The 27,928-nt window shown below is 37.8% G+C and overlaps 1 protein-coding gene across 2 annotated transcripts; it reads left to right on the top strand.

Moving 5' to 3' along the window:
- Positions 1 to 48: 48 nt before the first annotated feature.
- On the top strand, positions 49 to 27,370 carry ZNF326 (zinc finger protein 326). 2 transcript variants are annotated; one of them, XM_061379155.1, is made up of 13 exons: positions 49 to 114; positions 565 to 639; positions 6,659 to 6,785; positions 8,837 to 9,242; positions 11,907 to 12,105; positions 13,737 to 13,771; positions 14,591 to 14,678; positions 16,732 to 16,846; positions 17,841 to 17,988; positions 18,284 to 18,383; positions 20,287 to 20,417; positions 20,640 to 20,735; positions 26,647 to 27,370. In XM_061379155.1, the coding sequence occupies exons 1-13, from the start codon at positions 99 to 101 to the stop codon at positions 26,809 to 26,811; spliced, it is 1,701 nt and encodes a 566-aa protein (XP_061235139.1). In that variant the 5' UTR covers positions 49 to 98; the 3' UTR covers positions 26,812 to 27,370. The 2 variants fall into 2 exon arrangements, with proteins under 2 accessions (XP_061235139.1, XP_061235140.1); XM_061379156.1 differs by lacking the exon at positions 565 to 639 and having other exon boundaries at positions 53 to 114.
- Positions 27,371 to 27,928: the final 558 nt, after the last annotated feature.

Genomic DNA, 27,928 nt, shown 5'->3' with positions numbered 1-27,928 from the left:
TTGACGGAAGCCGGAGCTAGTGCTGCCGTCGCCGCCGCCGCCGCCGCCGTCGTCGGCCGTCTGGGAGAACCAGGCCTGCCGCCGCCGCCGCCGCCGCCATGGACTACGGGGAAGGTGAGGGTGCACTCGTCAGAGCAAGGGTAGTGCCCGGCCACAGCCACTGCTGCCGCCGCGGGGCCCAGCCGTGTCTCAAAATGGCAGCGGCCGCTTTGTTCCGCGCAGGACCCTCCCCTTCATCCACCCTCCTCCCCGCCGCCCCTCCCGGGTCGGGAGAGCGGTGGCCGGCGGCAGGAGGGCTGCGCGGGACGAGGGCCTTCCCGGGGGGTGGTGCGGGCGGGATGGGCTGCACGGGAGGGGGTGGCCCTCGGCGGGGCGAGTGGCGGGAGAGGGAGGGAGGCGGGAGGGGGGAGGTAGGGGCGAGCTCGGGGCGAGCTCCGTGAGGGGGTCGTGTCAGGAGACTGGAGATCCGACAGGAGAGAGAGCCGCCTCTTGGTGCGGCTCCCTGTCTCTCCCCTCCGGCTCTTGCTAAGAACTAAGTCATTCTCACTGACCCATCCTCTCCAGCTGAAGACAGAGATTGGAGATTCCCAGATACCCCCATGCATTGTGGTGTGAACATGCCCAGTGGGTCAGTCTCAGGTATGAGCTATAAATACGTCTAACCTGTAAAAAGAGTTGGGGCTAAACAGTCAGTGTTGACAAAAGCAAAAGTAAAAAAAAAGTAAAATTAATTATAATTAAATAAAATATAATCAGACGGGTTATTGAAAGTACGTAATGTGGTTTGACTGAACATGTTGTTTTCTGGAGGAGTTATGATTGGCTGGGAGCGAGACTTGATTTTCATCTTGGGCATGTCAACATGAACTCCTGCACGTTTCAAATCAAACTAGTGAGATCAAGGAGTGGGGATGGGGAGGGGGAATACAGACTTTTCTCATGATTATGCTTTTTGCATAAATCAGTGTGTTGGTTTTTTGTGGAAAAACAAAAGCAAGTCTTACGGACTACTGTATTTGATTCTTATTGCTTCTGTTATTCACACAGATGTGGAAAAACAGAACTTGAAGCTGCTTGATATGTGGTTTGGGATTTTTTGCCATTTCTGTTAACATGGCATATGAACATGAAATGTCCACATTTCATATATGAAACATTTTCACATGAATATGAAATATATGGATAGGAACTATTTTAATATTTCATATGAAATGTGATACAGCAGATGCTAGGTCTTATTTTTATACTAACAAAAATACCACATAGATCCAACAAAAACAAATGCATATGTATTTGTAAGATTTATTAAGGTTATGAGTTAGTAAGACTCAAGAAATGTTTTGACATCTCCTGCTAGGATGCAGGCAGATACTAAAAGGATGTTAATATAAAAATTTGACCATAAGCTTCATTTACACGTCTCAAATAAGTGTTTGCTGTTGTATCTCTTGATAGTCTTGCTGACTGTTACACAGAAATAACAAATTGGATTACAGATGCACCTTTGATTGAAGTATGATCATTTTGATGGTACATTCCTTGAGTCTTAACTTGCAGCTTTTTTTTTTGCCAATCATGTTATTTGCATTTACTTTTCTTTGTAGTAAAATAAAGAGATGAATGCTGTGGCATTGCTGTTTTAACCTTCTGTATTGATTCCTAATATCCTCTATTTTTTTGGTAGAAAAGGTTTTCCTTAAATTGCAGTTTAAGTATCTTATTGGAATATTCACTGTAGCTGTTAAACAGAACCTGCTTTTCTGAGATGTGATGACAGTAGTATTAAACTGAATCCAGGCTCATCCTATGGGAAGTAACCATTAAAATGCATGTTGTACAGTTAGATTGTTCTTTTTCATACCTCTCTAATAATAGTTTTCATTGTGATAATTAAGCTTTCTATTATTCATAATTATTAAACCAGTTTAATTATGATGTATGCTGCTTAATGTCTCATGTTATTGTTTATACATTGTATGTACGTCAGTAAGGCATGCATAAAGCTTTGTCTTACTTCCATTCTGTACAGTGGGCTAAAGGCTGTTTTGCAGGGGTCCAGTAGATGGCAATAGAGGATGGATGTTGAGAGAGTTTTCATCTTTGCCCATTTTTGAGTTATTGGCATAGTTCTTCCTGTTGGAAACTTCTAGCCAGTGTGAAGCACTTTTTATTGGATGGCTGATGACTGCTGTAGATCTACTGTTCCCTGCTGGTGGATGGCTTGAGGCAGAGATGACATGGCCTGTAGAATAAATTCTGTTAATAGTGTGTTAATATTTTGATTACTGTAACTAGTGTCCTTTTAATCTGAAAGGGGAAAGGCCTTTTGCTGCTATTCCTAAAATTCATCTGCTTTGTTGGTTTGCTTCCTTGTTTTGCATAGGATTCAATGGTGTGTTAAAACTTTTCTAACTAATGATGAGGTTGTGATCTTAAAGCAGGCATGATGCTCTGAAAAATGCAATATGCCTGAAAAAAATGTTGCTTACTATTACACAATGGATCCTTAAGCTTGTTGTGGTCATTGTTGATTCTGGTTACAAAATATAGGAAATAAAGCTTGTTTCAAGCTGATTCTTCTTTTTTTAATTGTTTAAATATTTTTATTTTATTGAAGTTTCTTTTTTAATATTTTAAAGATGCAAGATATTCTTCATTTCTTCTTAGTCTTTTCATATGCTCCACATGGAGAACACTGTTGAAAATGATTTTGTTGCTTTGTGCTGTAAATATCATTTCAACGTTTTCTGATCTAAATTTTTTAAAGAGTTCTTTGTACCAAAGGATTCTGAATCTTATCTACTACATGTTTAACTTCCTAGTAGTCTTCCCAAGGAAAAATTTAAAGGATCTCTTTACCAGACATGGCTTTTTTTACTTTTTTTTTTTCCCCTGAAGGAATATGTTCATATTAATATTTTAATATGTAAATTGAACTTGTTGATTACTATCCCATTCTTTTTTATTTTAGAAGTAATAAATTTTTCCCCTTTGATACAACTTATCCCCTCTCCCTTACCCGAGTACTTTTTAAGTATGATCTTGAAATGAAAAATGAAATAATTCTTTGCAGTTCTGTTTCTGTACTTTAACAGCTTGTTCATCCACACTCTTTATGCAGGAGCTACAGATACCAAAGCCTGGTCTATTCATTCAGCAAACTATTTCTTCTTCTTTTTTTTTTTTTTTTTTTTTTTTTCCAGAAACTTTGTCAGTGCCTTTGTCAGTTCAGAAATAAATATCAGTTCAGGGGTAAATATGAACCACTTCTTTATATTCTTGTTTTTCACTCTGTGGTATTCATAGATATGCAGATACAATATTTCATCAAAGTTTTCTTTGATACATAGTTGCTATTTAAACTTAAGTATTACACTTTTGAATTTTCTGTTTAAGGCATTGTAGTACAATTCCTGGTGCTTTTTCTCTAGTGCTTAAGCACATGCTCTCTTAGCATGTGAAACAGTTTCACATTTACTCTGAGTAGTTTGCACAGGCAGGCAGCTTCTCTGTATCTCCACTGGTGGTGGCTGCCAGAGCTAACATAAGAGTGTGCAGGGAGGCGGCTACACATTGTTGAGTGCAGATAAAGCTTTTTTTAATGTCTGTCTATCTTGCTTTAGTTAGTAGAATAAAAATTAAAGTGTAAAAGAGGCCAGTATGAATGGATTTTGAGATCTGTGGCTGGGAGGTTTGTCAACTAATAAGCTGTTTACCTTGAGATTGTAATAATTAAAGCTGTGTGAGTGCTTATTATTCAGCTACCACATTCAGAAATTGAAATACTTTTATTTTGGTTCACCTAGGTGAATATTTACTGTCTGCTCGTATCTTTCCCCCCTTTTTAGGATAAAACCTATCTGGAGAACAGACTGTAGAGCAAAGAAAAGCTTAATTCCCAAAAAAATGCTGGACTTCTTTATTTGAATGTAGTGTCTTTGTCAAGCTCTGGGCATGAAGTATAAAATTTATAAATCTTCAGCAAAGTTTGCAGCTGACTTAATGACTGAACCAGGAGGCCAGTGGTTGGGATGACAGGTTAATGGCTCAGCAACCTGGAACAGCTGATGCGATACTCAGGAGTTCATAACATCACCTTGGTTAGGTCACATCAAAGATGTGTCTGTCCCACCTCACCAATATCCTGTATGTTGCTGTCTGTCTGTAGATGTGGGAGGAATAGTACAAGTACCCCTTTGGTATATTTATGTGCCTTTGCTAGTTTGCAGCTTGGAGACTTTCTGAACCAGAGTTGTAGTCAGTGTTCAACATCCTCTGAATTTGTTGTCAGTTGATTTATCCAGTTTCTGTTGAATACAGGTAAATTTTTAGTAACTTCTTGTCACAGAGCAGTGTTCTGTGAAAAAGGGTCCAGTTAAGTTTTTAGCTTATTTTTAAGTTTCATTTGTTCCAGTTTCTTGTAATAGAAAATGATGCAAGTGATCAACCCTCTTTATTTCTCAGTATCTTTTGTATCCCTGTTAAATCTTTTCATATGTGAGCGTATTATAATTTGGTTAAATGCAGTGCAGTGGGTCTGGAAAGGATGAGTAAGTTATTCACTGTTAGGAAGTGGCGGTGTTCTAAAGGCAGTGGTTTAAGGATTTGGGGACTGACATAGCTTTACAGCAAGATGTAAATAACATGAACATGGATGAGTAGAACATGGATGAGTAGGGAGAATGTTGAGCAAAAGTGGGTGTCGGAAGTTTGCCTGTGATTAAAACATTTTAGTGTTTGCTGTCATGCTAAAACTTTTAGACTAACAATTAATTTCAAGGCTGTGCTTCAAACCTGTCTGTGGAAGAGTTCTTGTGTGTAAATGTTTTTGGTTTTTTTTCCCACTGGTGAATTTCCCACATATGAAGAGTACTGGTCACTGTTCTATTACAGTATTGTTTACTACACTGTAATAGAATTGGGTTGCAGTGGCAGGGATCTTGACAGTGTGTTATGTTCTTCCTTGTTGAATGATTTGTTTCACCTCTTCAGCACTTAACCTAGTTACTTTTGTTCCGTCTCAGAGTCTGTAGATAATAAGGAGCAGGTGAAAAAAAGGGTAAACTGTCGGGTGCTTGCAGGTCAGATATTTCAGTTTTCAGAATGTGTCTTTTGGTTATATATAATGTATCATTAAAACAAAACAAAACAAAAAAAAAACAACAAAACAAACCCAAACAATCAAACAAAGTCCTCTTTGGATCAGAGATTGACCATGGGATCATCCAGCCTTAGTTTCTGTGGAACTGAATTTTATTGATTACCTTACTTTGCTGCAGAGTCTTTATTGTCTGTTCAGAATGTGCAAAGTTGTAATGTGATTTCCATATTCAAAGGTTTTAAGCAATATTTTAGATGGTTTTGGAAATTATCTTTCTTTGCTGGAGTTTCCTAGCATTTGGGCACGCTAAGGACATCTGTGTAGAAGTGATACAGTCAGCTCCAATACAGAATGTGCAGAATTCTTTTTGACAGATACAAGAAAGTAAATCACAATGGCTGCCTGGTGCTAACAAGAAGCTGGTACAAACAGGAACTAGAATGTATACTTATTTTCATCAGTACAGTGTTTTTCATGGAATGACATGTAGGGAATGACTGTGTTTATTTAAACAGGAACATTTTCTTCTGACTTCAAGTGAGCTTATTGGCCTGTTATCTTCTGGAAAAGTCAGTGGTTTACAGTTGGAGATTTCGAAATACATAAATACTCTCTGGTTAGAGTGGACAAGTCTGTGTGCTTTTTTTTTTGGTTTTTTTTTTTTTTTTCCTGTGTTCACTGTGTTTTCCTTCTCTGTGTTAAGTTTTCTGTGAGGCTTGACTTGCCAGGCTTTCTTTGTGTTAGCCAAAAGTTATTGTTGGTTGGTACTGGAAAGCGGTTTTGGTCACTTGAATGCCAGTGAAGTGCAAATTGTGTTTGTTAAGGAAGACAGTGGATAATAATCATTAGGCATACCTGTGGCACTGTTTCAGCGTTTTGAATTGTGGTTAGTTAACCAGAACTTGTACATAGGACTTCCAGTGTTGAGAAAAGTTCGTTCTTTTACCAGGCTTCATTACTAGATATAAAGACGTCGTGCAGTGACATCAGTTCAGCTACAAAATACTAACATCTTAGCGCAGTTAGTGAGCTGCGACTCAGTGCTGATTTGGGTGGATTTTTTGTTTGTGCTAGGTGGAGAAAATTCTTTTGATTGTAGACTATATACTGTCTGCACTGCAGCATAACAGCTTGTAACCTTGGCCCAGGATCCCTGTCAGTGTGGGTGAAGGTTTCTTGTGATGTTGGATAGTGAAAGCCTGTGAGTTGTGTGTATTGTTAAAGGGTGGGAATAGTGTTAATTCTCCACTAACTTCTGACATAATCTATGTTGTGCTGCTTCATTTAATTCTCTTAAATTAACTTGTGCTCGAATTCCAGCTGATAGAACAATAATCAGGAGTTACCCACTACTGGGAAAAAGATATGAACTTGACCTCAGTTAAGAGGTGCTTTGATTATGACAGACACACAGCTTCCCTAAGCACAGTGTCAAAATCGGTTTGCAACTGGCAGTTTTGTATTTTGTTTGTAAACATTGTGAAGAATTTAAACTAGTTTACTTAATAAGACTTCTTGCTTGCTTTCTTTATAAACATTTTTCTGCTCTTTTTTTAGACATGGACCGTGATTATGGGCATGGAGGCTATGGTGGCCCACGATCCATGGACTCTTACCTTAACCAATCCTATGGGATGGAGAGTCATGGAGGTGGAGGCGGAGGAGGTGGTGGTGGTGGTAACAGGTAAAATAATCCCTCGATTGTCCCAAGAATTGATCAAATCAAATTTAAGTTGAAACCGTTGTCTTCTAACTTAAGTGTTCCTGAGGCATGTTGTTACGATTTTGTATAAACACTTCCGTTCTGAGTCTTCATCTTCAGTAAATACTGACAAACACTAAAGTTATAAGAGCTAGCTTCTTGTCATAATCAGCATTTTTTGGAAAAGTTTGACAGTGAAACAATGCGTCTTTCAGTGAAAATGAAAAAAGTGTTCCTTTTCAGTAATGGCTAGCAATTTGTAACGGATTGGCCTGGTACCATTTCTGACACAGCCAACTAGACCTCTCTGGTTTAGTGCCTTAGACTGAATCTATCAACATTCCGTTTTCAAGGAACATTTAGGGTATATGTTCTTTGGTTTGAATGTGCAGTGCTCAAATGATCTTGGTATTGAATCTGAAAGTCATGTCCAGATTATTTCATTGGAAGGTACTGATTATACTCAAAATAGTGTGCATGTTCTAGGTTGCTTTGTAAGATGGATTGGTCTCATAAATTCTGATGCAGTGGTTTTAAAGTTGCGTATTTAATTCTAGGATACTACTACTGTTGCTCTTTCAGGTAAAAACAGTAGGGAGCAGCTGATTTGATTTAGGTCTTAATATTGTATTTCAAGAAGCATGCTTTTCAGAGTAGTGATTATATCTTGGAGGAAATAAAATGTGAAGAAGACTTAGGCAGTCTGATGGTTTTCTTGTGTGCGCCCTTGAATTCTTGTTTGGCTGTAGCCAGACTACTGTATGATTCTTGTCTGTAGTCACTGTGGTGCCACTGGGCAAGGACAGTAATAAGTAGGGAGGCTGGAGAAGTGTTGTGTTTTGCTGCACGGTTCTGTTAAACTTTCTAGTTAAGTATAATTTGTTTAATGATGAACAACAAGGTCAACTTAAAAGTCTGAGCAGAGATTCAGGAATGAGCTGTACCTACCATATAGTAATCTGCATATGATTGAGGCTGAATGACTATTTGAACACCAAAATGTTTCTTGCCATGTAACTTAAATACTGTGCATGGGCTGTATTTGTAGATAATTTTCTGTGTAGCTTTGGGTCTTCTGAGACTAACATGTTATAAAGTGAAGACATTCAGCTTACTGTAGATACCATTATTAATTTGAGTCTCTTCTAGTATATATTTCATCAGTCAAGGGGTTGTCTTTCCCAGCTCCTTCTGAATCACCCTATTTTAACTCTGCAGGGACACTAATGTGTTTCCCTTCTGAGTGCTTACAAATACTGATGATTTCTAGGCTGACAGTCCTCCCTTTCTTCATCAGGCAAAGCAAACTCTGGGTCAGTAGCTAAGGATTTCAGCTCCTTGTTACTCTATTCTGAAATTCCAAGGACTGTTTTCACATCCACTGTGCATGCATTGGGTAGACTTTCAAAATCCTGAGTTGATAACGAGCTGTAAGTGAAAGAAGGATACACTGACAGTTGTGAACTTTTTTGACTGGGAGACTGAATTTTATAGGGAAGATTTCCAAAAAGTACAGATATGAATGGGAGAGCATGTGTCTTTTTCTTTTAAAAGTAGAACTGTGGGGTGTTTAAGACTCATGTCTGTACCACTAAAAAAATGTTCTTTTCTTCCTCAGTTCAGAGCTAAGCTGCCTTTTAACTGCTGTTTAACTGTTAGAATACAAGGGCATGATTTTGAAGAAAGGAGAGCTTGACTAGCCTATGAATGTCTGCAGGTGATTATTTTTGTGAGACTAGGGCTGGGCTCTAATGTTTTAGTATACGAATGTTGCTGAAAATTTTAAGTCAACAAAGTTCAGGCATACTGAACTTTAGAATTGTTCCTAGCAAAAATGGCTCAGATAGCTTTCTATCTGGTCATAGTGTGATTTGCCCAGCCCTAATCAAGATTTAAACAATAACACAATTGTACGGACCAGTATAGTAATAAATTGATTTTTAGTTGATAAATGTCAACTGATAACATGTCTTTTGAAATGTATAACATTAGTAAGCTTACTTTTTTTTCTCCTCACTGTGCAACTTTTCCAGGTTTGGACCTTATGAGTCTTACGACTCCGGGTCTTCTCTGGGTGGGCGAGATCTGTACAGATCTGGCTATGGTTATAATGAACCCGAACAAAGCCGCTTCGGAGGTAGTTATGGTGGTCGATTTGACAACTCCTACCGGAATAGCCTTGACTCTTTCGGAGGTAGAAACCAGGGCGGGTCTAGCTGGGAAGCACCTTACTCCCGTTCAAAATTGAGGCCTGGGTTTATGGAGGACAGAGGAAGAGAGAGTTACTCTTCCTACAGCAGTTTTTCTTCACCCCATATGAAGCCTGCACCTGTAGGCTCTCGGGGGAGAGGAACGCCTGCTTATCCTGAAAGTGGATTTGGAAGCAGAAACTATGATGCTTTTGGAGGACCATCAACAGGCAGAGGCCGAGGCCGAGGAGTAAGTACAGAATCTTTTCAGATTCTTTTCACTAGACACTCTTTTAAACCCTTTCAAGACCACTGCTTTAAAATGAATGCACTGTTCGGTACAGTGTGGGGTTTTTTTGGCTAAGCAAACTGTCATGGTTGACAATGTTGTTTACCCCCTTGAAGCTGTCTTCAAGTAGAACCCAGCCCCTCTTTCTGGTGAAAGTAATGAGTAATAGAAGACTAGTTGATAAGGTTTGTTAAATCTCTCCTTTTGTTTGAAAGGTGAAGATAATAGGTTTGGTCTAAAAGGGATTAAAAGGACTTGCATTTTTCCTTGTAAACACTAGCATCTTTGCTGCTGGTGGGGAAATTCTTGGATATTGTAAAAGTTTAATTCAAAGTCTGTTGAAGTTTTGAGTAGGTTAAAGGTGCAATGTATAAGCAAAAAATAAAACCGAAGTTGTGAATGCTCGAGTAGTTTTTGCTTCCTGTAAAGGAAAATCTTAGTTAATTCTTTAATATGTTGAACATGTGCTTTATCAAACATCAAGTCTTCTTTTTAAGTTAATTCTTACACTGACTTGTGTGTTGGAAGGGTGATGGGGAGGAAATGGCAAAGGTGGGTGCTTGCAGTTACAGTGGTTCTTTCTCAAAATTAAAGCATGGTTAAAGGAATGCCATCAACTTGAAATCAGGTCCTTTCACAGAATTAAGATTAATTTTCAAATAATGTGCCTAGTCCTGTTAATTGTATTCATTTTGTTTCGAAGGGTTATGTTCTAACTCCTCAGTGGATTCCTTTCCAATGTAAGATGTAAAAACTGCATGACCAAGAAACAGGAAGATTAACTGTACACAAAATAGTGGGTCACAGTTTGGAGAAGTAATGTTTGATGTTAAAAGGGCTGGGGAGGGGGAAGAATACAACAGAAGGAAATAAAAGAAATCCACACAGAAGAATAAACTTTAAGTTGATGGTGTCCCTTTATCTTGGTTTTTATAATCCCAGTTATGATTGTTTCAAGCACAAAATGTTCAGTGAACAGTTTTTTACCTGTGCCTCTAGGTGTAACTTATCTTTTAAATTCTTAAGTGTGCCATATTTCTTTGGAAAGCAGTTCTTTAATGTTCAGCCATGCAACTTGTTTGTAGCTTGAAGTATAGAGGAAAGTTACTTTCACTGGGTCCTTTAAGTGCCTAATTGTGTGGTGGTTTTGTTCCAGAAAGTCTTCTTACAGCATTCTTGAGTATTCTAGTTGCCATATGAAAGTTTTAGCTCAGATTTGCACATGGCTGCTAGCTAGCATGTAGCATGGTATGAGAAATAGATTCTAATCTTTATATTTCTCTGCTGGTAAAGCTGAAAGCATTAGGTTCTTAAGCTTGGATACCATCCTTTCAGAACTCATTTAGATCTGAAAGTTTTGTGCAGTTACAACCAAGTAGCCTTATTTCTTTTTCGTTCTGCTTTTGAAATGTATCTCTTTAGTCTTTTATGTAATAGAATGTAAGGGCTAAACTACTTGCCAGCTGTAAAATGCATTGCACCTTTAATAGATAGACTGTTAAAAAACAGGAATTGAAATTATCCGAGTGCATATTTCATGTCCAATTTATGCATACAGTGTGAATGTACGTTAGGTAGTTCTGTAGCTATCTCAACTAAATAACATGGCAATCTTGTGCATGGACTCATTAAGAAAAGTTTCTGGTTTGGTACATTCTGTCATTTAAAATTTGCTTAGAAAAGCAAGTCATGCTTTTCACAATGTGTGTTGAAGTTATTTTTATGTTCTTTTAACTTGGATAGAGTAATACTAATTCTCTTTTCATGTCAGTAGTCAGTAGAAATATTTCTGCTTATCCAAGTCACCCATCCAGTTAGTGGGCGCTCTTCTGCCCTTTATTAATTCAGTAATTGTGTTAAAATTAAGTAGTACATTAGAGCTTTTGTAAACACTGCAGCCAGTTTTCCCTCTTCAGATTACACAGTTATTCCATGCTTTCAGAGAGGTAACTTTCATAAACAAGCATCCACAGCACTTTTAGAAATGTCCACAGGAATTCTATTAGGAATAGTAGAAAGGTTTTTGTCTTTCAACTGAATTTTCATTTCTACTGCTGCCATGTTTTTGGATCACTCCCTCCAAGCCAAGCTTTTACATTATGAATTCATTGAATTCAGTGGAAAGCTAAGTAAAAGAAAGAATGAGCTTCTGTCAGTTAATCACTGTTCTTCATTTTTAAATCACTGCCAATCATTTGACATAAAGAAGTTTCTTCTTTCTTTTTTTTTTTTTTTTTTAACTTTATTTTTAATGGCTGCTCTCTGAAGTGGGTTGGTTAGCTCTGCTTTTTTTCCCAAAGGGAGAAGTTGTTTATCATCTAGGGAATCTGAAGAGAGGAGCCAAGGTATTAGGCTGAGATACGAAGCCTGTTAGACATGTTAATTATCTGGACAATGGTTCTGAATAAGCAGAAACGCAGTTTATACATCTGTGTTCATTCTACTGGACAGACATCCACGAAGCCATTGCAGAGCACAACATTGAGCTGGGAGCTTATATTTCCCTTGCATTTTGCTCTAGAACGCAGATTTTACTTAGTTCATGGTTTTATTGTACCAAGTAAATGATATATTTCTATTGATTTAATATACTAATACCTTTCTCTTGATTTAACAAATTTTCAGCATATGGGAGACTTTGGAGGAATGCACAGACCTGGAATTGTTGTTGACTATCACAACAAACCCAGTCCTGCAGCAGTTGCTGCAAGAGGAGTAAAGAGAAAAATGGTACCACAGTCATATAACAAACCTGCTGGGACATTTGTCAAGAAGCCCAAAATGACAAAACCTATTTTGAAGCTGAGCCAGAAAAAATCACCAAGTAAGTAACAAATGCCAAAATTCTTGTATGTGCTGGTTGGTAATTCTATGAGTTTACTCTTCTACTGCAAGGATAGTTTGCTGAATGAAATATAATATTTTGATGTGTTTATATATTTACTGTTGAAGACTATTTAATTCAGTTTTAATAATGCTTCCTGGAGACATACATTCACTACTGAAAATCATTTCAGATCTCAGGTTGCCTTAAATGATGATGCCTGACAAATAGTAACATGTGCCTTTGCATGAGGCTGGGCCCTGCTGCCCAAATACTTTGATGTAAAATGTAGTGCATCAACTGCAGTGCAGCTAAAATAAAAGTGTAAGCTGTGGATGTAGAGAAGAGGGGAAGGGAGACAAACTGAGAACACAGTGAAAACTGCTACAGAATGATTTCTGAATGGTAAAGGGAGATTGTTCCTTCTTGCAAATGAAATGCCATAATGACGAGAAGAACTGGACATATGATGGATATACTGGAAATACAAATTGCAAAGTATTAGTAAGTGCTTGGTTTGTTTAGCTTCCCTAAAGATGTTCTACAGATCTAATAATTTTCATGTAGCAGGCAAAGAGGGAGAAAAGTATCACTGAGATTGGAATAAATTACTTGATTTGAGGGAATTTGAAATTGAGTCTTAAATATTATGAATGGCATGTACAGCAGTCAGATTTTATTTTGGGGAGGGGCTTCTAATACCCTCAGTAATTTGGATTTGAAGTGTTTTATATAATTTGGTTTCAATCACACATGAAACGTATTCAAAATTACTTTAGCTTGGAGCTTGCAAGGTAAAGGTACAGGCTGGGAAGAAACTTCCATGTGAAAATTGTAGCTACACACTGTGTATTACAAAACTGTTCTCTTTAATTTCAAGACTACTGTAAAAGTTTCAGGCACTGGGTGTGTAGAATGTGTTCCTCTGTTTTTTATATAGGGAATAATATTGCTGGACTTGCCAGCTTTGTTGTGATGAAATGGATCTGTAAAATAAACATCCAGGTATATCAAAGATGGGCATCTCGGAAGTCTCCCTTGTAGCTCTTCTTCTTTCAGTACTTTTGTACTTTCTCCTTTTCTGAACTACCTTCAGACAGAGCAGTTCTAGTTTATTATGCTTCCCCTCACTCATTTCCACAATCTGGGGACCAATGTACTATTTAATATTGAAGTTACCTTTAAGAATTGGAGTAGATGGTGCCTACTAGAATGCACTTTTAATCAACCTGTCCTGTGGAGACTGGAAGAAAATGTTGGGTGGCTTTACACAATTTTCTGAAACTTGAATTGAAAGATGCTCTAAGCAGTGTTGTGAAAACTAAGTGGGTGACAACTACCAGAAAATTGGATACAATTTCTATACAATATATGTGTGAAAATATATCTCAAAATTATGTTGTCCTCTCTGTCATGGCTTTCCTGTTTTGTGATGTTAGATATAGATGGTTGCTTCTAGAAGACTGATCAGTTTATATGCCTAAGGGTAACTGAGTATATTTTTAGTATTCTTAGTAAAATGTGATAAATTGTAGATGTAGACCTATTCTTTTTCCCAAGTATCTTACTGCCTTAAAATGAACTGACAGTGACAGCACTATCACATCATTTATTTCTTGCCTTTCTTATAGGCAGGAAGTCATCTTTCCAGGATTCTACGATAGAGGTAAAGGTTCACAGTGTTGGAAAATGCTTTTGGTTGTTTCAGCAGTTTGCACAATATACCTAAAGATGAATAATCATTAAACTACAGTTATAAAAATTGAGCACTGACCTATACAAGTCTGTTCTAAATTTTTTCGTCACTATTTTTAAACGTGTCTTATTTTGGTGGCAGTCTGAAATCCTTACTGATTTCTAGTGAAAGATACAGCTTGTGCACATAGCCTGGAAAAGGAATTTTGATGTCTGTTTGTAGACCCTACCTGTTCTTGTAATGCACAAAGAGCTGTCACATGAATACTTACAGAAAGACATAAGACACATCAAGGAGAGGGGGTGAATGAAAAAGGAACCAATGTTAACAGATGTTCTTTGATAAGGTACAAAGATTAGTTCCCGCATACAGAAAGATCAGTTGCAGTGATATGCAGGAATGTGATCAGTAAGCTAAGTGTGTGTATATATATCCTAGTTTCTTGCTGAAAGACTGGGATGATATTTTTGTTTTTGAATGAAGGTATTAATGTATTCTCAGCCAAGTATGTGAATGTCTGAATTGGAAGTCAGACTATTTATGTGGAAGACAGAATTTTGATTGTGAAACTAGTCCTCAAAGACTTTAAGGTGTTAAGGATAAATGCATAGCTTGAAGTATTTATACACGGAGTAACTAGATAATCACTTCAGTTTCTCCTGTTATTTGATAATACAAGTCAAGTAGGAGATCACTGGAAACAATTAGCACTGTCTTTTTCTGGATTTAGAGTGGCATTGTTTTGTTGGGGTCTTTTTCTTAACAAGTTTATGGATTTGACTTTATTAGGAAATTGAAGTGGACACAAGTGGTGCAGTTGTTATATATGAAGACTTTACAAGAGATGCTTATGATCTTGGATATCAGACTTTTGGAGGTAAAGTCAGTTTGCTTTGTGCAGTAAGGTATGATAGGTACTGTATTCGTGTGACTAGATTTGGTAAGGCTGTATGTATGACCTCTAATTGTTACTAAATAACATTACTTTCTTTTAAGAGTTTATAAATGTAGGCCATGGAGAAGATGACTGTTTGTACCATCCATCCCTCTGTCCATCACTTTTTTTGTTCTTTACGTGCTTATTTTCTCTGTTTTCTGATCATCTCTGTATATTATTGTTTGATTTGTTTTTTCTTAATGTAATGGTCTCCCATACTTACTGCCATTCCATTGCTTAAATGTTGTTAATCCCGCCAGTTCTTCACCCATATCCTATTATTTATCCCACTAGCTGATCAGCCTCACCCTTAAATTGTAGGCAAGTCATTTTTGTAAGTGGATTTAGTTAACTTTGAGAGCTGCTCTCAGGAACACCTGGTCTATTTCACATGCTGTCCTAATGAAACAGGTTAATTATTAGTCTGCATAAAATCAGTTGAAGTATCTATTTAGTTTACATGAAACCAGTTGAAGTGCGTTAACTGTAGCAATCTCAAACAAGTGTACAAAGAATTTTAGTGTTAATGCTGAAACTGTCTTTAGTCCCCTTTCCCTTTGTGAGCTGCCCTATTGCACATGTAGTCTAATCTGATGCTGAGGACTGCTGGAAGTTTGCAGTCAGCTGATCAGAGTCTCTCTTCTTGAAATACTGAAGTGGGAGCCCCACTGTGGAGTCCTAGTTTATCTGTAGATTCAGGTCATCCATTTCTCAGCTTGTAAGAGGATGAGCTCTTGGAATTGTGAGCTTCAGGGGCAAGGTGTAGGCCATTTCACTCCACAGAATGTCATACAAATGCTTTTTACAGGAGTAAAATGAGATCCTTTGCAAATTTCCATGGATGGTGGTAAAACACTAAGTGAAACTTAAAGCCTGAAATCAGTAATGGGAATTGGCTCTATCTTTAGGATAGGAGTTTTTCTACTCTCCGGATTAGAATAGTTTTTGAAACTCTGCTACAGAATGAAAAAGCTTGGGATAATCAGGAATGGAGCGAAAGCTGTCAGTCAGTGGAAATGTTCTCAGTACTTGGTGACACTTCTAGAGCCACAGAGCTTTTTGCGAGTCTTTTTTTGCATTATGCTGCTGTATGTTCCTTTCTGTCACAGTTTGGATGGAGGCTGACCTCTCTCCTAAGGTAGAACTGAACCCTTTTTTTCCTGCTCTAACTCTACTAGCTGAGTAATGTTCTGATTGTTTCCCTTTATCCATAGGCTTTTAAAGAAGACATAGGAAAGGCATAAGTACACTTAGGCAAAAGTCAATGACCTTATAAGTCTTTAATGTTGCAAAAGTAGTAATTTATTTGTTTGCACCCCCTCTGGCTCTTTCTTCACTGGTTTATTTCTTCAACTCAAAATCTTTGGAACATTTTTCTGTGAAGTCTAGTGGGGAAACATAATAAAGTTGCTGAAGTTCAGGTTGGGTACCATACCTTAATGAAACACTGCCTCATCTTCTTTATGAGGACCTTTGCTTTTTATTTCTTTTTCAGCGGAAGAGAATGTCTTTAGGTACTTTCTTTTTATGTCAAGGGATTGTAGCAATGGTGCTCTAAAACCATGGAGAGTTTTAAGTGATGTGTTTCTCACCGTGCATCCCCAAGTAGTACCCCTTTCTGGTCACTTCCTCTAATATTTGAGTCCTGGTCACAGGCCTCTAATAACTAGGCACAAGAGGGTAGGGTTTGCTTTAACTCTGCATTCCCTTCATTTCATGAGTGCAATCTATTAATGTAACCCCTTAACTACTAAATTAAGTTTAAATTGGTTGTCTTTAGAGGTGGAAACCAAGCTGAAACTTCTATGGCATTTAAATATGCCATTGAACCATTTCAGTATAGGGTCTTTGCATTCTAATGTGTTTCTGGAGGAGACAAGGAAGATGGAGACTTCTGGTTGGGGGTTTTTTGGTGTGCAGCTATTTTCTGTGTGGTTGGTTTGGTTTGGTTTTTTTAACATAAAATTTTTGAATCCTTCTTCTGTATGTTAAGATGGCAAAGGAGAAGCTAAAAGTGAGGAAGAAGAAAAGCGCCGAATTGAGGCCAGAAGAGAGAAGCAAAGGCGTAGAAGGGAAAAGAACAGTGAAAAATACGGTGATGGATACAGGTTGGTGTTACCTTCTGTCTTGTGGGCAGTGTTTTTCTTCCCCTTTATCCTTGTGTTAGAATATGTCTTAATTCCTCAAAGCCGCTGTGGACTGATTTTATAAAAATAAAACGTAATGAAGAAATAAGCAAAAAACCAGCCCCCCAAAGCCCCCACCCCAAAATAAAATCCAGAAACTAATCTAAGCAAATAAAAATATCTTGAACCAAAACCCAGCACCCAAATCCTGTGACTTAGAAGACTGGATGTTTCACTGGACCTCTGCTGGATCAGAAAATACAAAATACGCATCAGTGCACAGTTGAGAAGCAGATTAGAATGTTACGGCTTTTGAAGTATGTATTTCAGTTAAATATAAATTCATGCTGATTTAATAAGCTGTTAAAAATTGTCTTTATTCTGGTTTCCTATGTATTGTGAGCTATTGTGTAACAAAAATAAGTAGATTGTTCTGTAACTTTTCGTAATCTTTCCACAGCCAAGCAGGCTAATGACCAGCACTGTACAAAACTTTTCTGTATCAGTGCAGTATATGATCATAGTGTGAGTGCCATTGTACTAAGGTGGCCGTATTTCCTTGAAAAAGATTATATGGTTTTTAATTTTAAAGTGAGCTTTAAGTGAATTATTTTGATTATTTGTAGTTAGGAAATCATGAACTGGGTTTGACTCTGAGAAGTCCTACAAAAGGTGACACAAATTAGACAGCTGTGATAAACTCACAGAATAATGTGGCTTTTAAATGGTTAGCTTCTGATTTCAACAGTTTTCATCTTCTGCGTAGATAATTTATCTGAGACTAGCCTCATTTATGTTTGGTTCTTGTAGCAGTTACCCTTCATGCGAAATACCTCAGTTTTGCTTTTTCACTTAGGCTTCTTTAATGAACATTTTCCCTTTTCTGATTAGGTTTGTCAAGTCTTCATAGTTTTGCTGAAAGAGGGAGGCATGTTTCTGTAATAGTAATACCGTTTGCTGTTTTTTCTCTTGCTAGAATGGCATTTACTTGCTCATTTTGCAAGTTTCGAACATTTGAAGAGAAAGAAATCGAGGCACATCTGGAGAGTGCAGCCCACCAGGAAACATTGGATCATATCCAGAAGCAAACCAAATTTGACAAAGTAGTGATGGAATTTCTTCATGTAAGACAACTGCCTTTTGATCAATAATAATGCTTTTACATTAGAATGTCCTTAAAATTTACCAGTGCTTAATTTATCATTGCGGATGACTTTTGGCACAACACGTTATTAAAAACTGAAGCAAGTTCAGAGTCTGTAAAATAGTGTTACTTTGACAAAGTAGTTCCTTAAGAAGTTAAAGCAATTAGTTGCTGTTTATTAGAGCTGTTCTGTTTTAAGTATAGATTCTTACTGGAATATAAACCACCATACATCAAACATGCTAGAGTTTGTTTTTTTATCCAACTCTCTGTAGGAGTGTATGGTGAATAAATTCAAGAAGACAGCTCTGCGTAAGCAGCAGACAAGTAACCAAACAGAAAATGCTCAATCTGCTGAAAAAGACATAATGGAAGGTGAGTAATGGTTTTTATGTGAAAATGCATACTGTGGAGCTCTGCTTGTCCTTTTCTCCTTTCATCAAAATGATGAGTTTCCACACCTTTTCTGTTACCTGGTGGGGATTCCTTGCTTTGTTTCTGATACCATGTGGAATGTCAGGGCAGTGGGAGATGGCAAACCTTATTTATGTTTGCTATCCAGGTAGTGATGTCAGAAAGCAAGATAACATTGTTCTAAGTACTTGGCAAGCAGAATTATGTGGACTTTGCCATCATCTTACTCAGTGTAATGCATGAGGAGTGGCAACAGGTGAATGAAAGATAGGTTGTGAGAGAGTGTGTAATAAAGCAGAAGGTGATAAGTGTCAAATATGATGGCACGGATCTGGATAGTGTAAGTACTATAGTGGTTTTGGGGGACACTGACAAAAAAGGAGCTTAATTAATTTCTTGGCTATCTGAGATGCATCTTGGCCTAATTTTTCTTCTTCCCCTTGCTTGCCCTACAGGCAGTTTTCTAGAGCGTTTTGTATGTCCCTGCCTTTCTGTGCCATATCATTCCATCTTATCCTTTGCTTGGGGGATTTCAAAGGATGTGCTAGAGCCATAGGGGGACACTGTTTGAGTACTTTACTTTAGGCAATAACTGTGTTTGGATATTACCTTAATTGGAATTTAAATTCTAAAAGCTACTTAAAAACTGGTATAGTCTGTATCTTAAACTTTCAAATCTTTTTGAGTAGAATCATAGAATAGTTAGGGTTGGGAAGGACCTTAAGATCATCTAGTTCCAACGCCCCTGCCATAGGCAGGGACACCTCCCACTAAACTGTGTCACCCAAGTCTGTGCAGCCTGTCCTTGAACACCACCGGGGATGGAGCATTCACAACTTCCCTGGGCAACCCATTGCAGTGCCTGATCACCTTAACAGTAAAGAACTTCTTCCTTATATCCAATCTAAACTTCCCCTGTTTAAGTTTTAACCCATTACCCCATGTCCTATCACTACAGTCCCTAATGAAGGAGTCCCTCTCCAGCATCCTTATAAGGCCCCCTTCAGATACTGGAAGGGTGCTATGAGGTCTCCACGCAGCCTTCTCTTCTCCCATATGAAGACCCCCAACTTTCTCAGCCTATCTTCATATGGGAGGTGCTCAAGTCCCCTGATATCCTCGTGGCCTCCTCTGGGCTTGTTCTAACAGATCCATGTCGTTTTTATGTTGAGGACACCAGAACTGTACACAGTACTCCAGGAGAGGTCTCACAAGAGCAGAATACAGGGGCAGGAGCATCTCCGTTGACCTGCTGGTTATGCTCCTTTTGATGCAGTACTTTCCTTAAGAACTGGAAGGCCTGTTTGCTTTCATGATCAGAATGTTTTGTTGGAATGGCAGTACTTAAAATTGCAAGAGGAGTTGGATTCATGCACCTCCTGGTGGTGAGGGGAGGCAAGGAAATAAATCAGTTCTTAACAGGGGGAAAGAAAATCCAACTGCCTTGGTGAAACTGATTGTTTCTTGTGTCAAGATGTGTATTATTAAGGATAATATAGTTATTGTTGATTTTTTTAATAGATGGCATTTTTGTAGTTTAAATTGTTCAATTTGGTTGTTGTATGGTTTTAATTTCCCACTTTAGACAGGTAGGAGTTCATATAATCAACAGACAGCAAACATAATGCCTGAGTCTCATATATAGTCTGTGGAGAGGAGTTGGAGTATCCAAGTGCAAAACTTCCTCCTTTAGCATTGCTTTCAGAGAGCCTAGTTTTGATGCCTGAATTTAGATGAACATTCTTGTGTGGTTCAGTTTGATGTGATTAACAACTGAGAGCTCTGGTTTTATAGTACAAAAACTCCTGTGCTTACCTAGAATAACAACACATTTTGTGTTAATTTATTGAATGTCTTTTCTCAGGGGTTACTGCTGATGACCATATGATGAAAGTTGAGACTGTTCACTGCAGTGCTTGCAGCGTGTATGTTCCTGCATTACACAGTTCTGTTCAGCAGCACTTAAAATCTCCTGATCACACAAAAGGAAAACAAGTAAGATATGATGCTTTTAAAGGCAAGCATATATATCTAATAGTAGGTGAGAAGTATTAATGGGACTCAGTGCAAGTAAATTTTAAGTTAGTGTTGGCATTGTTCTCTAGAAAGCTAGAATGTCCTTGTTATACTTTGTAAATGTAATGACCATGAATTCAAATTTGTGTGACAGTTGTAATAGGGGTATGATAATTATTCACTGTAAAAATTGTTTCCTAGGCCTACAGAGAACAAATAAAAAGAGAGAGCGTTCTTACTGCCACTAGCATCTTGAATAATCCTATAGTCAAGGCACGATACGAGCTATATGTGAAGGTAAGACCCCAACATGAAAAAGCATAATCAGTAATGTTTTCTGTACCACTATTTCCTCCATCCCGGTAAGAGTTTAACCTCAGTGCTCTGTCTTCTGTTTTTGCCTACTAGGTAGCTCACAGATCAGATATACTTGTAACTTATTTTGCCAGTCTGAGGTTGTTGTCTTGGGCAGTTTCAGACTGTTTGCAGCCAAAATTGGATTTAACAGCTTTTGGTTTAATATTTGTATTCATATCTAGTCATTTTTTTAATTAGATGCTCTTATTAAGAAAATCAAGCTTAAAGAAAGCATCAGCAGTATTTATAATATTAACTGTGGAGCACAAACCACTTTACAGGTGAGTCGGTCTTCATATTTAGAAGCAAAGGCTCCAGCATATGGTTTTGTACTGAAGATCAGTGTACACACTACTCGGCTACTCTGTATTCTGTAGAATTTCTAGGATTCCTGGGATCATACAAAGATCATACAAAAAGCTTACAGATCTTTGTCGTGATCAGATAATTTAAAAGACATGCAGCCTATGTTGCAGGTACATGGCCTGAGAAACAAATGTGAATTAATTTTATCAAAATGTGGGTTTCTTTCTGTTGGGCCAGCAAAGGTGACTTTTTTCATAGTACCATTGTTAGCTATTTCTGGTAGTTACTATTAATGGGTTTATAATTTTGTGTGTGCTCAAACAATAGACTCTTTCAGACAAAGCAATAACTGTATTGTAGAAATATGACAAGCCAGTGCAGAAGTCAGTTGTGGCTTAAAGTACCAAATTAGTCATATCCTGAAAAATTATACATGGTCCGAAACTGATTCGCACACCCAGCAACTATTCTGTATTTGTTCAGAAAGGTAGCAAATGACAGACAGCACAGCCTGGAATGTGTGTGATATTTCCAGTCATCCCTTCTGGTCTTCTTTATGAGCCTGGTATGCGTGTGCGTTATCCTGTACAGCCCCCTAGTGGGGGACTGGTAAATGGGGAATGGAAATTGCCATTTGTCAGTTGGAAAACTGAGAAAGATAAAATTTGTGAGATTACCTTCACAAGGAGGCCACTGCCAGAACTGGTATTCCCTGGAGAAATTGATTCTTGACTTTGAATATGCATTCAGCAGCACCTGCTCCGCGAGATGTATCTGGCTTCTGATTATTCAAATCCCTGGCATCCTCATCCAAATGTGTAATTACATGCAGACTGAAGGAGTCCAGTTTTATTATACAGCATATGATGAAAAGGAGCATGTGGTGCATGCATTTGGTGCCTGCAGTCTTTGAGGAGAGTAGGAAATTCTTGTTACAGCTGAAAATATCTTGCTTTGAGGTGAAGGGCAGACTGGCTTGGGGAAACAAGGCTACCTACCTCCCAACCAAACCCAAACAAAACAGCCACCCCCAAAACAAACCCAGGCTCACCCAAACCCAGCATTTGTTTGGAAAGTGTTGTCTATCCTTCATATGTTGCATGGAAGGAGGAAATTCAGAGCAGGGAAGACCTGTAAGGCTGTTGCATTGAGTTGTACCAGATTGCAGGAGTAGGTCATTAACATCAGAAATGCCTTTGAGAAAAGGAGAACAAAATTGGAGGTCAGTAGCTCCTGATATTTTTTTATGCATATGTATTAACATAGCTTCACATGAGCAAATAAGATGAAAGATTTTTCTGCTGAAAATTTCTGTGTCCATATTGGGAAGTTTGTTATTTGAACGTGTGGCCTAGAAGAGATGCGTATCCCAGATGAAGCTGAATTTGGGAAAGCTCTGTTTCTGTTGAGGCAGAAGCCCCGTCTTTTAGAACCACACTCTGTTGAGAGTTAGTAGTCCTTCATCTGTACCACAATCAGTATTTTGAACCCACTTTCCCCCATTGTGGTTTTTGTGTGAAAAATTCTGCTTAAGTCATTTCAGTTGCCCCACAAATCTGCCAAGTAACTGCTTGGAGAATGGCTATTGAATGTAATTTAGGCTGGCTGACTATCAATTTTGAGGATATGTGCTGTGTGTAGTGTTACATAAGACTTCTCAAGGTTGAAAGGTCTGGCTTATGTTTGATTGAAAAGGAGGGAGTAGATCATGACTTACAGTCTGAAGTAAGCCAATTGATAAGCAGTAACAACTGCTGTTTTCCTTGGGACACCCTGGCCACTTCATTTGAATAAAATGCTATTCTACCTGTCATTTATTCCTCTACCCAGTGCTTAATGGAAAACCTTTTTAGCTCTTTGATTTAATTGTTCCTGTTCCACAGGTTGTTTGCTCCACGTGGTGATGGTTGTATGTGCAAAAGGAAAGCAAGTAGATAGATGCAGCCATTTTTAATGAACTTACAGCTAGGAATGTAGTGTTCTAGAAGCACTTGACTAATGTTTTTTTCTTTAATTAGATACTTCTAGTTTGCACTGTGAGAATGAAAGCAGAGATATGAAATATTTTCATATTTAAGCACTTGATGAAGTTTTAGAATGCAGTAAAGGTGCCTGTCATGTTCACTGAAAATGGAAGCATTTGTGTGGAATTAGCCTAAGATAATCACTTGGGTTTTGTTTGTTTCAAGTCAGTTACAGTTGATGTCTAACGTCCATGGAAGACAACATTGGTAAATTTGATGATGTGGCTTTAGTGGAGCTCCTAGTCTTTTATAAAAATTATGATATTTCTTACGCTTATGGTCAGCGACCAGAGTTAGGAACAGAAAGGAAAAAAACAAAGTTTCCTGAAACCTACTGTGCCAGAGCTGAGGATTTCAGTTGTCAAGCCTTGCACACGATCTTTATGATTCTTATTGTGACTGTCTTTTACACTTAGTCCATGATTTTTTTTTTCCAAGTCCTGTGTTTGAAAATCCAGTTCAGTGCTTCAGTTAACAGCATATTGTTTGCATCCTGTCCTTTGCATGAAAGGAACCTTTACTCTTAATCTCTTCTTTGGTATCTTCTTCATCAGGTATTTTAATCAAAGAACTTTGAAAGCTTTCTCTTACGTTGGCCATTCTGTTAAAGAGCCAAAGAGCCGTCTGTTTCCCCAGTGTTGGTCTTGTATGGTACCCTTTTATGCTTCCAGTGTACTCTTTGTATGGTTAGGTGTTTTTAAAGTTCTTCACTTCTTACTCTCTTCCATCCATGTTGTAAAGAGTAGAGGAAATTTACTACAACCCACCTGCTAGCCAGTCTGAAACAATCATCTTAGAAGATCTATAAACCTGTAGCAACTCCATTTATAGTAAGGAGGAAAAAAAATCATCTTGTTTCTCAGTCAAAACATTGTTGCTTGATGAAGTCATGATTGTCTCTAATTTTGGACCGTTTAGAACTTCCTAGATAGATTGATGTCTATGATTAAAAGCTGCTTGGATGTTGCTCAAGAGAAGCGTCATGGAGTTTGACATGTCTAACGCATGATCAGCTAGTCCTGGGGTATATTACTGAAGCTATTCAGAAGTTTGCCAGTTAGGTAGGTGGACTTTGGAATCTTTTTGGGTCAAGTTTGTAAGACCTTTTATAAATAGGTATAGAGTGGTTTCTGAGAGCATACTACTTCCAAAGCTTTGCTTGTAAATACCAATTCACAGTCTTAAGCTTTCTCTGCAGTTTAAATATTCTAGAGACAAGGAACCCAAAGAATGCATCTCTGGGGAGTAAACTGCTTTTCTGCTTCTGTTTTTATGCTTTGTAGGCATCATAAAGTCTGTCTGCAGCAGTTCAGTGGTCTGCCTGTGTTCTTGGCTTCTTGTTTCATTTTGGTTTTTTAAAGCCATATGGGAAGATGGGACCAGTGTGGCTGTCAGAATCAAGTTGCATCAAAATTGACTGCATCCTGTGCTGGATGCCTCTGATGCTACATCGCTGGAAAAGAGCACAGTCATTATGATCTTCCCCTTGAGGACAGTAATTTTTTCCTTAGTTTGAGTACTTGAAACATGCATTTTTCTCAGAAAAAAATAGTTGGAGAAAGCAACCTTATTCTTTTTGTTATTATTGCGTAGAGATGTGTTCAGGCAGAAGTAGTGTGCTGAATCCAGTTCTGCTAGGTTAGTCATACTGTCTTCGCAGGAGTGAAATGTAGCAGTTTCCTGTAGTTGGTCCCTAAGAATCCGGGACAGTCAGAAGTCATCTGTAGGAGTGTGGAAGTAATACTTTTAAAATTGCATTCTTTAGCTAGAGTTCATCATTGTGCCTAATTTAGACATGAGAGGATTTGAATATTTCCTTTTGTATCAGACCTGTAAAAGGGCTTCTGATCTCTTTGTGAATCATTTATAGAGAAAGGCCTCATTTTGTTTTCTTTTGCTCTTAATATGCCAGTCTTCCCTCTGTAAGGTCTACTGGTGAATTCATCTTTGAAGCTGACCAGGTGAAGTAGTCTTAACTCAGTAGTTAGCTTATTTCTGTCTGGCTTCTGAAATCCTTGTTTCAGTACCCAAATGGGATTTACAATATTTTGCTAAAGCTCATAGAAATGGCACCACAAGCTTTGCAGTCAGGGGTCTCTCACACTTCTGTCCAAAAAGGAAAGTACATTTCTTGGGGAGTTGCGCTAATCATTACTGAATTAAGGTTTGGATGCTGTCTTGTTGTTGTTATTTCACAAAGCTTTCTATTGATGTTGTAATTGAAGTGGTTTGGGCATTTTTTTATGTGTTTTGTTCATGAAATGGTTTACAGAGCTAGCAAATATTTTTGATATTTCAGTGTTGTAGTCTGTAGCTATTCAGTGAAATAGTCCTTGGTGTTCTATAGACACATGGTGCTAGACAGTCATAGTGGATCATCTAAAAGCACCATGAGTTTTAAATGAGATGGGGCTTTTCTTGTTTTCATGAGGCTCATATAAGTTATGATACCAGCTTTCTGTGTACTTGACCTTTACCTATGACAGTTTACTTCTAATCTCCGAGGATCTACATCTAAAAAAGCCAAGTTTAGTATCTTAAAGAAGTTTAAATACTACCTTATTCGTGAGGTTTACATGTGGTAGTTATGTCTTTCATTAGGCTATTAGTTAATTGAGCTCAACAACTGTAAAATGTAACTGAAGCAAACAAAGGACAAAGGGCCTAGTACTCAATTTTTCCTTTTGGATCCTCTTTTAAATGATATTCTTGAAATCCCAGGCCTCATGTAGCTCGTGTGATCTGCTCAGATCAGACTTGCTCTGTAAGCTATTTAAACGTGAAAGGAGCTTTAGAGGAGGAGCTCTTCTATACTTCATGTAGTAATTCTTTATTGCTTATTGATAAATCCCAGTTCTTAAATATCTGAAACAAGGGGAAGCTGAGGTATGTCTTGAATTGAATTATTGTAGGAAATAGAGAAAATATGAAAATGAGTATTTAAAATACTTTCTGAGAAATCTGCTTGATCATTTGTCTAGATCAGCAATGGAATGAATTTCAGGTTAGTCAGTGTAGTTAATTCTGGATTTCTATTTGCTGAAGTTTGCCTTTTTTGATAGAATTATTCAGAATGAATAAAGACTATGGAAAAGGAAAAGCAGAACGAAACTCTTCAGATTTGATTTGAACTGGGGAGAAAAAGGAAGCAGTTACAGTTCTTCATAAAAACATGTTGAAACTTAACCATGTAAATTTAATTGACTGAACGTTCAAGTTAGACTGGAGTTTGTGTGTAGCATATTTTGGCTTCTTCTCAATGACATTTCTGCTTTCATTACAACAGTTTATTGGGATCCCAATGAAGTGTTGCTGATTTTAAATCAAATCTGTTTTTATTTTCTTGGAGGGAAAAAACCTCAAAACCAACCAACCGAAACACCCCAAAGCAAACTCTTAAAAAGCTGTATAAAATACCACAGCATTTCTTAGTGGCTGACCTTTTCATTCATTGAAACAATGAGTAGTATTTTGTGTTTCAAAAAAATATGAAAGTATTTGTTTTCCATCTTCTGCTTCAGGGTGAAAATCCTTTTGAAGTGAATGATCAGGCTCCAGAGCAGCAGACGGAAGAAGAGGAGAAAGCCGATGAACCAGCTGAGGCTGAAGAAGAAGAGGAGGAAGAAGAGGAAGAAGAAAATGAAGAACAAACTGACTTCACTTTAGATCACACTGAAGATAACTAAGTGCAAGAAAATGAAACTATATTAGGGGGGCAAAACAGCTTTTTATTTCTGCTCTAAGAGGGCTCAGACTTTTTAATAGTCTCCAATGAAGTTGTTGAAGATTCCCCACCATATGCATGCATTCCATTCCATGGAGAACTTCTTTATGTAATTCCTCTGTATTTCTGGCTTTGTTTCAAACAAAATCAAGATTATTTTAATTGAGCTTTTTGTAGAAAACTGACTGTTAAAGCTGATTAAAACCCTGTGTTGTATATTTTTTTAAGCATCCTATTTTTTTGGTGTGTGTATTGAAAGTTGGATATTATAATAATTTTTGGTCTAATCAGTTGGTGAGAAAGGCAGGTCTGTGGGGTAAATATATTACATGCCCTATGGCATAAGCTTATTATTTACCTCTTAGTACAGAATGAGTAACTTCAGAAATTGTGCTGTTGAGTGTGGCTGTTTTGGGGACTGCATTGCACTCTGTATAATAGAGTATGTGTTATATATGCCTTGTAGCTTTTTTGTGATACGATGTACCAATTTGTAGCAATAAAACACTTAAGAAATGTTACTGCTTAAAGTATCCATACTTAAATGTTTCCCTGATGACTACCAGATCGGTTTTGAAATCAAATCTTGATGGGTACTGTGACTGAAGTGAGTTAAAGTTTGTCATTGCATCCTAGTGACACATGGTTTTTATTGATGACTTTTCCTACATATACAAACTCCATCTACCAGATAAGCACTTGAGCCTTCATAGTGTGTCTAGGGGAAGCATACTTTCAGTATATTTACATGCTGTGCACTGTTGTCTCTCTTAGAAATGATATGTAAGTATGCTTGTTTTTTTTCCACAGTTCCCTCTAATCTAGCTTTTGACTAAAGAGAACTGGAAATGTCTGTATTCCCTAAATGTGGCAACTTAACAGAAGTAATTGTACAATCTCTCGTGGTCATTATGGACAGGTTTGCTCAAAATCTCATGTATGTAGTTTGTGCACCTTTCTGTAGGAGAACTTTTGTGTTAATTTGTAGCCATTGCTATATACAGGTGGTATAAGCAGAGAGTGGAGAGAAGTTAGGTAGAATGAAAATACTTCTAACCTCAAATGTGAACCAGTTTGCT

This window comes from Neopsephotus bourkii, unplaced genomic scaffold (genome assembly GCF_033783945.1).
Source record: "Neopsephotus bourkii isolate Nb327-2 ecotype Australia unplaced genomic scaffold, CSIRO-AGI_Nbou_v1 NB_1768, whole genome shotgun sequence".
Lineage (NCBI taxonomy): Eukaryota > Metazoa > Chordata > Aves > Psittaciformes > Psittacidae > Neopsephotus > Neopsephotus bourkii.
This window is presented reverse-complemented; position numbering and strand designations above follow the sequence as displayed.

Coding starts and splice junctions, on each gene's coding strand:
- ZNF326 (XM_061379155.1), top strand. Junction 13,772..14,590: donor TCCAGGATTCTACGATAGAG/GTAAAGGTTCAC, acceptor TGACTTTATTAG/GAAATTGAAGTGGACACAAG. Junction 14,679..16,731: donor TGGATATCAGACTTTTGGAG/GTAAAGTCAGTT, acceptor CTGTATGTTAAG/ATGGCAAAGGAGAAGCTAAA.